Below are 9,776 nucleotides of genomic sequence, written 5' to 3' on the forward strand. Positions count from 1 at the left end.
AGATGTTTTGGGGACTACTGAATACTGGCTCTGAACTGTCACTGATTCCAGGAAACCCAAATCATCACTGTAGCTCTCCAGTCAGAGTAAGGACTTAGAAAGGTCAGGTGACCAATGGAGTTTTAGTTCAGGTCTATCTCACAATGGGTATAGTGGGTCCCTAAACTCATCCCATAGTTATTTTCCCAGTTGCAGAATGCATAATTGGAATAGACATACTTAGCAGTTGGCAGAATCCCAAAATCTGCCAATACCTGACTTGTGGAGTGAGGAATATAACAGTGGGAATAGCTAAGTGGATGCCATTAGAACTGTCTTTACCTAGGAAACTAGTAAATTAAAAGGAATACTCCATTCCTGGAGGGATTGCAAAGATTAGTACCACTATCAAGGACTTGAAAGTTACAGGAGTAGTGACGCCCACCACATTCCATTCACCTCTCTTATTTGGCCTATGCAGAAGACAGATACATCTTGAAGAATGTCTGGATTATTACAAGCTTAAGCAGGTAGTGACTCTGATTAAAGCTGGTGTACCAGATGCAGTTTTATTGCTTGAGAAAATTAACACATTCCCTGGTACCTGGTATGTAGCTACTGATCTGGCAAATGCCTTTTTCTCCATCTTTGTCCATAAGATACACCAGAAGTAGTTCGTTCTCAGCTGGCAAGGCCAGCAATACACCTTCATTGCTCTATTTCAGGGGTATAGCAACTCTTCAGCCCTATGTCATAATTTTGTTCAAAGAGAAGTTGATCATCTTTCCCTTCCACAAGATATCACACTAGTCTATTATGTTGATGATATTATGCTGATTAGACCTAGTAAGCAAGAAGCATCAACTTTTCTAGACTTATTAGTAAGACATTTGTGTATCAGAGGGTGGGAAATAAACTAAAATTCAGGGGCCTTTTACCTCAGCGAAATTTCTAGGGGTCCAATGGTGTGGAACATGTTAAGATACTGCTTCTAAAGTTAAGGATAAGTTAAGGATATGGACCTCCTACAACCAAGAAAGAAGTCATGGGACTTCTTAGCCTCCATAATTGCATGAGACAGTTCTTACAGTGAATGAATGAATGAATCCTATTCGTTTTGTTTCTCTGGAAAATCCTGAATAATATACTTGCTCAGCATAATAATGATCAACTTCTATTAAATTATCTCCCTCTGTCTCTCTCTCATCTGAATTCACATAGTACATATGCACCCCTCTAACCCTTTAATGATATTTATCACATTCTTTTTACTTAGTTTTGTAGAGTGTGGTACTCATCTTATATCTTTGCTATTGGTCTGAAGTCTACTTGAAGGATAAAAGACCATGTGTTATTCATCTTGGGATCCCAGCAGAGCCTTCTAAAAGATGTGTTGCACATTTTGTTTTATTCTATGAACAAATGAATGATAAAATGAACAAGTACTAATCAAAGTAACCACTACAGAAAATCTGATTTATGAAATGCTCCTATGTAGCTTTCTTTTGGAATTATTTAGAAGATGTCTTTAAAAATGAGCCTATATCCTTTGCGGTATGAATGTTTAATGAGGGAATGAAGAATGGATGTGGAAAATATGTGAAGGAAAGAAAATATGGATTCTTTTCATTTTTAAAAACTCTGAATATAGTTTAGGAAGTCATGACTAAACCCAAAATAATACTCAGAATTAACTAGTTCAGTAAAATAATCAGCCAATTTAGTGATAACAAACTTTTTTCTATCTTTAAAAAAAGACTTTGCCCAAACAATAGACAATATAGACATTTTACATCTCTTTCACTTGTTTTGGGCCTGGTCAGTTACAGACTAAAATAGAGAAAAAGGAGGATTTTATACCTATATTTACTAGTTTAGCCTTTATTTTTGTGCTCTTTCCTTTTAAACTCACTATCTCAAAATCTTGCCCATTGCCACACCTTAACTCTCTGATCTCTACAGGTAACTCATAATCCTGGAGGTCTTACAGAGTTAATCAGCCACAATATTAATTCCTCTTCACAATGTCCCTTAATATTCATTTCTGAAATTATTACCTTACAAATTTCTGTCTGAATTTCTTCTGTAACCTCCAAGCTAGGATCAGTTGCTCCAGTCTCTAATATTTTCATGACACCATTCAAGACTATACAGTGGGATTCTGAAGCTACGAAAGCTTGACTACTCATTTTGACTTCATCTCTCTTCACTCTCCTTATCTGAAGAAAGCCACGAGCCAGAGTTAGCAAGCTGGCAGAGCCAGGATATGAATACATTAGAAGTGGTGGGTTCTCCAGGGATCTCAAAGGGAAAAAATACCGATTTTCTAACGGGGCAAAAATAGACCAGACACAAATGAGATCCTGTTAGATGATGAAGAAGGTATTTCAAATCAGATTATTCAATGAGTGATTTAGGGACAACTGTCAACTTTTGCTCAAAACAGATGACTTCCCACCTCCTTCAGATTAAAATCCAAATTTCTTACAGTGGTCCATAAGATTGTATGTGGATCTGGCCCTTGACAAGCTCTCTAATCTCATCTCCTCCCATTCTTCTCCTTTCTCACTTTCAATCTGGCCACACCAGGCTGCTCCCACAAACCTCCAGGCACATTCTGTCTCAAGGACCCAGCAACATGGTTTATACTGTCACTTTATTCAGGTATTTACTCCAATGTCACCTGTTCTGAGAGGTCTTTTTTATCCACCTATATAAATAGCAGGCCCAAGCACATACCCTGTCACTTTACTTACCCTGCAATCATCACAACCTGATGTAAGTAAAAAGTATGCTGGGAAGGAGATGGGAATGTGTCTCCACTCAGCACGATGTAAGCTGTAAGCACTATGGGAGCAACAATTTTGTTTCTGGCTATTTCCACCTCCTAAACCAGTACCATAACCATTGTCAGTCCTGCCTCTGATTTAGTATCAGGATAGGAGAGAACTCCAACATCACCATGGAACAGCATAAGACCTGATTCTAGACTGGTGGCCCAAGGAAGAGGGGATGACTGTCGGTATCTTCCCAATAGGATGTAAGCTCCAAGAGAATAGAGACTGACAGTTTTGTTCACTGCTTGATCAAGGCTGAGCCTCCCTCTAACTCAAAGCAAGCAGGTGTGAAATCAATACTACTACCAGGGAATGATCTGAAATTTGGTTCTAGGCTAGGAGCCCAGAAAGTTAGGGGGTAAGGGCATAGTTGGTGAACACAGTACTCTATACTGATTTTTTTTCTATCCCCCGCCCACTAAGACATAGTTCCGTATTTTGCTCACTGCTATATACTCAACCTCTAAAAGAGTTAGAACTAGGGTGAAACCTTGCTCTGACTAACAAGTGGTGGGATATCCCCAAATCACAGGCAGACGATATAAAGATATAAGATGGGTATGAAACTCTCCAAAACAAGGTAAATGAATATGATAAATATCCTTAAAGGGTTAGGGAGTGTATGTGTACAACGTGACAAACTAGGTGGTATATATAGTGTACAGGATATATAGTTTGTCTTTGGACAACAAAAAATACAAATGCATATACATTTTAGATAGGCCAGGGGTGTAAGGGTAGTGGCAGCTGTCTTCCTCCCTCCATTAGGATACATGCTCAAAATGAGTAGAGATTTTGTCTAGATTTTTCACTGTTCTATCCCCAGGTCCCAGTCCAGGGCTGAGTTTCTCCCTTACTGTTCCTTAATAACTCAGTGTCATCATGGAACAATATAATGCCTGGTTCAGGAGTTGGGGGTCTTCAGGGAGAGCAGGAACTAGGAAGCATTATTATATATCTAAAATGTATATGCATTTGTATTTTTTGTTGTCCAAAGACAAACTATATATCCTGTACACTATATATACCACCTAGTTTGTCACGTTGTACACATACACTCCCTAACCCTTTAAGGATATTTATCATATTCATTTACCTTGTTTTGGAGAGTTTCATACCCATCTTATATCTTTATCAGTCTGAAGGCTACTCAAGGATAAAAGACCATGTGTTAAAAAAGCAAGGTTTTTGTTTTGTCCACTGCTATGTTCCAAACTCTTAAAACAGAGCCAGGATTAGGGCCAGCCTCTCTGAGCATCAGAATGTGGGATAACACCAACATTTTCATCAGAAAATATAAGGCCTATTTCTGGTCTTGAGACCGGGTGTGGATGGTAGTTATCTGCCTTGCTACAGCCAGCATAAACTCTCCACTAGAGCTGAAATTTTGTCTTTTGTAGTCAACCGCCAGTACTGTGGCTAGGGCCAAGCCTCTCTGAATGTCAGGAGTGGTAAAAGTACCTAGAAAAGCAAATAGCATTCTAGTCAGCATTATGGGTTGTTTTTGTTGTTGCAACCCATTTCCCAGTTGGAATGAAAGACTATCCCTACAACAAAAACCAAAACAAATTCCACACGGTTTAAAGTTTTTCATGTTGAAAAATTTAAAGAACACAAAAAATCATACTGTTATCGATTATTATATTTGCAGTAAATATACAAAACATAGACAGGAATCACACTAAATTCATGATAGTGTTCGCCTCTGCAGAGAAAAGAAACGTTATGGTACTGGGAAAGAGATTTATTATCTGTAATGTTCTGACTTTTTAAAAATACAAATCTATATCTAAAGCAAATATGCCAAAATGTGAACATTTTTTAATTTGGGGTAAAGGTAAACAAATGTTTGTTATATCATTCATATTTTCTATATTATGTTTTAATATTCCAAAATAAAATACAAAGAGAATTCAACACACCATTATAGCTGATGATTTTATTACAATGTTTCCAGAATTGAACATACCTAGACATATGCATATGCAACATGAAAGGACATAAAGTACCTGAATAATACAATCAAGAATCTTGATAATAATGAAAACTTTAAACTTTGAATTTCCCAGAGAGTACACATTCCTTTCTAAGAGAACGCTTGAATAAACCAATTACCCTTGGAGAGATAAGCAAGCTGATCTACCATTGAAAATGTCAACAGGATTAGACTGATTTACAGTTTAGTACTAGCTAATTTTTAAAGAACAAATACTTCTAATGCGAGTTAAACTATTTCAGACCATAGAAAAAGATTGAAAACTCACTAATTCATTTTTTAAAGCTAGCACAATTTTAATAAAAAAACTTGAAACTGACAGTGTAAGAAAGAAAAAATATAATTTCACTTTGGGATGTAAATGTAATAATTCTAAAATAAATATTGGTAAATAAATCCAGCAATGTATCAAATGATTCTTACACCATGACCAACTAAGATTTATTCCAGAAACATAAGTCGGCTTCAACATCACATACCTGGCACTCTAATTCAACAAATTAAAGGAAAAAAATCCAATGATTTTATCAATAGGTGCTGAAAAGACATTTGATAAAATTCAGGAGCCACTTTTACTAATCATGCTATGTAAAGCAGGAATAGAAGAAACTTTCTAAACATGGTAATGGTTTATGACTATTTACCAATAACCAACAGCAAATATCCTATTAATAGGGAATATTAAAGACAATTCCGTGAAAATTAAGAACCAGACAGGCATGTATGTCATAATCATTATTCAACATTGTTTTGGAGAATCCTGCTGATGTAATAATAATATAAACATTAGAAAAAATAAAATTATCTATTTTTGCAGGTGAAATGATTGTATACCTAAAACGTCCAAAATATTCTATTTTAAAAACCCAGTGTAATTTAGAACATTTAGTAAGTTGATTAAATAGAAGGTAAACATTTTAAAAGATCGGCAGTTTGTCTATATTACCAAAAATAACAAGTTACAAATGAGGAGGAAAAATACTCAATTTAAAAAGTCAAAATGTGACAAAAACTTAAAATATTTAGAAATAAATATAATCAGACCGTACGGACCTATAAGAAGAAAATTACCCAAAAAAACTAAAAGATTTTAATGATATACTGAAACTCTTGAATGTTAAGGATTAATATTATTAAAATAATCCTCTAATAAAAATGCAGAAATGTAAGACAATTTTAACTATCAAATTTTTTTTTAATGTGGAAAAGTGTTTTCAACTTTCATATGAAATAATGAATGTCTAGGACAAGTTATACCAAAAAAGAAGCTAATGAGAGGGTGACTTGCTTTACCAAAAGTCCAAAATTTATGGTCAAGCCACTGTAGTTAAAACAATGTGATACTGGCTCAGGAACTCGAGAACGGGTGGTTTATTTAATAAATGTGATAGTATAATCAGGTATCCAATGTGAATAAAATGTGTAGTTGGACCTCTATCTTGTATACCATATACAAAAATAAATTCCAAATGGATCAGTTAAGCCTTAAAATTAATAAAAATTTTTAGAAAAAAAAATAGGTGAATATTTGTATAACTTGGGTGGGGACACTCATCTGAAAAAGACAGGAAACCAAAAAGCTAAAAAGGAGATGGTAGTCTGTCTGAAAACTTTTTAAAAATCTGTAAAGTAAAAGATACAATCAGAAAAGTCAAGATTAATAAAAGGATGGAAAAAAGAATAATACATATTGGCTACAAATGATTAATATGCACCATATAGAAAATATAGTAAGAATTCCTACAAATTTATAAGAAAAAGAGCAAAGATTCAATAGATAAATGAGCAAAGGATAAGCACTGGCAAATCACAAAAAAGAAATCCAAATAAAAAACAAAACATAAAATCCTCGTTGAGTTTATCACTTAAAGAAACAATACTATGTAAGTTTTCACTCTTCAGATTTGCAAACATTAAAGAGTGCTGGAGAGGATGCTGGAAAATGAGCACTTTGATTTTGGATGGTAATTTTGTAATAATCTCTTAAAATTAAATATATACCTACCTAGCAATCCCATTTCTGGGAATCTACTCTATAGATACAAAAGCACCAAAATGTACTGCAGCAGTGCTATGGTGCAACAAGGAAAGGAAATAACTTAAATGACCATCAATAAGGGAATAGTTGAATACCTTTTTGGTACATAAACATGTACTATGTATGCAGCTGTCAGAGGCAGGGAGGAGGAGAAGGAGAAAGAGAGGGAGAGAGGAAATAGGTGATTTATGTAATAAATGTGATGGCAAAATTAGGTATACAATGTGAACAAAATGTATAGTTGGACCTCTATCTTATACCATATACAGAAATAAATTCCAGAGGGAGAGGGGGAGACTAAGAGGAGTGGAAGGGGGAGAGGAAGAGGGAGAGCTGTCTGCAGCTACTGATCAGAAGAGTTGCCATGGATATACCGAGTGAGAAAAACAATTACAGAGAAATGATATGGCTTGTCATTTTTACAGGAACAACTACAACAAACTTTCTGTAAGAGGATGGGGAAAACTGGAAGGGTATACCTCATGTTCTTAAGACTTGCTACCTGGGGAGAAGAAAGGAGGGAAGGTAAGGAAATAGAAAGGAGAGGGTTTGGCGTTACACCATTAATTTTTCCTTATCTAGTTTTTCTTTGTTCCAATGGTTGCAAACACTTCTCAATTTTCTATTAGCACCTAATTTAAATTTTCAATTACAGAACAAGGCAATATCAAAAGTACCAAAGTATACTTGGGGCAAAACTGTGGAACTAGTGAATGTAAGATTTGGAGGCACAATAAGTAATAAGTAACAATAAGTTCCTGAATCTGTGACACCAAAACTGTTATCAAAAGTTCACAATTACAAGAACACGACATATTTTACATTTAATAGTTCCACAACTTTTGCAAAGACCACAATGAATTTAGGGGGTTTTCACCAAACCATAGACATAAATGTGGATATCATCATCAAACTTAATGAAGTAGACAGACGGCTTGGCCACCACTTGATGGATGAAAATGCCGGTTCTCTTGGATCCGTCATCTTTGGCGTGCTCCACTTGCTTGCCCACGAGGCTGTCAACCACTTCTCCAGGTTCTCGTTCTGCTGTAGGGAAATAGTAGTTGGAATCTGGAATGATGCGCAGGTCACCATCTTTGTAGTCATCCAGCAGCGTGTACATATAAAGGACGGGATCTTTCTCGTAGGTGATATAAAACCAAGTGTCCATCACGGGGGCTCGCGCCAAGACCATGCCCTTCCATTCATCTTTCCTACCGTGCTCACCCTCAAACACATGCCCCACTGCTTTGCCAATCAGGGAATCTGCCAGGCGCGAATCAATGCGAGGAGTTGGCACTCTCTCAGGAAGGATCTCTAGCGCTAAAACTCTCTTATCTCGGTGCAGTTCTAGTCCATACACACTATCTTTGCCATCGTATTTGATGATGTAGAGAGTGGGCTTCACGGAAACCTGCTCGAGCACGGTGCCCTTCCACTGCTCCACGGGCTCGTTGCCTTCCTTCCAGCCGTGTTGAATGCGGCAGCCCACGATGTTCCTACGGGTGAGGAAAGTGGGCTTGCGTCGCTGCTTCCTGTGTGTGTGCCTTTTCTTCATCAGGTATGCGGACACGCCATCTACGCCCATCGGAGGCACAGTTGGGGGCGACATGGCTCCGGGTTTTTAAGGAGGCTTTGGTAAAATTGCGACCTGCTCGATTAAGCTGACAAAAAGTCAACACTATCCAATATGAGATCTTTTTTCGTGATCTCTGAGTCTCCGTCCGTCCTCCCTTCCCCAGGCGCAAGGCTCTCACCAAGGCTTGGTAGAAGCGTTCTAACTCTGACGGTGGGCACTGGGACAGCGTGAACCTCTTGACAGTGTTCCCCTCTCCCGCCCTGGCGGGCTGTCTGCAAGCAGTAGCTGTTGCCGCAGGAGATGGCGGGCTCCCGTGTGCTACCCGCGCCTTGCGCCCGCCCCGACTCCCAACCCCAAGTCTTTGAATTGACCACTTAGCTTTTATCGATGGTGCTGCGGCTGCGGAACGGCGTTGGAGAAAGAGACGAGGCGAAAGGTAGGCAAGAGATAAGAGAGATGGCTGCAGCGGCCAAGGCGCAGGCAGTGTCCGGTCTCTGAAGATTCCGCTTGGCCTCGGCTTCGCAGCGCTGCTCTGCTCGGCCTAGCTCTGGCGCCGGGGTTTTTGTGGCTTTGGGAATCCAACCGGTCTGAGCCCGCCTGCGCCTCGGCCCCGCCTCTCGCCATTCCTCCTTCCGCTCCGCTGCAGCAGCAGGGCGGGTCAATGCGCGCACCCGCGTTCAGTCCACACAGTCACAGGCGCTTGCTCTTTCATTTCCTCAGGCAACACCCGACCGCTTCCCTCAAACCAGAGCCAGACTGGCCGGCTCTCCTCCCTTTTCTCTGGCCTCCTGTCGCCCACTAGCCTTCTCCACGACCGCTCCATCTGCTTTCTATCTTCCAGGAATTCCTCACAAAGACTTTTTTTAAAAAATAATATTCGGCACACACATACATACACAGAATTTGTGCATACAAATTATTTTCTTTCAGTTTAAGGAGTATGAGACCTGAGAAGAAAAAGCCTGTGTACAGTCCACCATCTTGATCAAAACTCTCGTTTATATTTTCTATCTGATCACTCCCAGTAATACTTTTATAATGTTTTTCTGAATGTAAAAGAAATGTGTTGATATTGTAGATAGTCTCTGAAATTCAACCGAATAAAAGACAAAACTAACCTTAATCTTACAGTCTAGACATACACCAAAATGTTAACAGTTCTGATTTCTCTCATTAATAAATCTATGGTTATATTTTACAAAATTGGAAGCAGATTCCATACCTCTAAAGCTTGTTTTTTTCATTTATATCATGAGCATTTTATAATTTAATATAACCTTGGAGCATTTAATAAAATGCATTTATTAAATACTCTGAAAGCATGATTTTTAATGGTTCCAAAATGTT

The 9,776-nt window shown here is 38.2% G+C and overlaps 1 protein-coding gene across 1 annotated transcript; it reads right to left on the bottom strand.

The window, feature by feature from the left end:
- Window positions 1-4,740: 4,740 nt before the first annotated feature.
- On the bottom strand, window positions 4,741-9,500 carry SPIN4 (spindlin family member 4). Its single transcript, XM_014848591.3, has one exon. The coding sequence runs from the start codon at window positions 8,460-8,462 to the stop codon at window positions 7,713-7,715; it is 750 nt and encodes a 249-aa protein (XP_014704077.1). The 5' UTR covers window positions 8,463-9,500; the 3' UTR covers window positions 4,741-7,712.
- Between the last annotated feature and the right edge of the window lie 276 nt (window positions 9,501-9,776).

Source organism: Equus asinus, chromosome X, assembly GCF_041296235.1.
Source record: "Equus asinus isolate D_3611 breed Donkey chromosome X, EquAss-T2T_v2, whole genome shotgun sequence".
Lineage (NCBI taxonomy): Eukaryota > Metazoa > Chordata > Mammalia > Perissodactyla > Equidae > Equus > Equus asinus.

Excerpts from the sequence above, each read along its gene's own strand:
- SPIN4 (XM_014848591.3), bottom strand. The coding sequence starts at position 8,462 with ATGTCGCCCCCAACTGTGCCTCCGATGGGCGTAGATGGCGTGTCCGCA.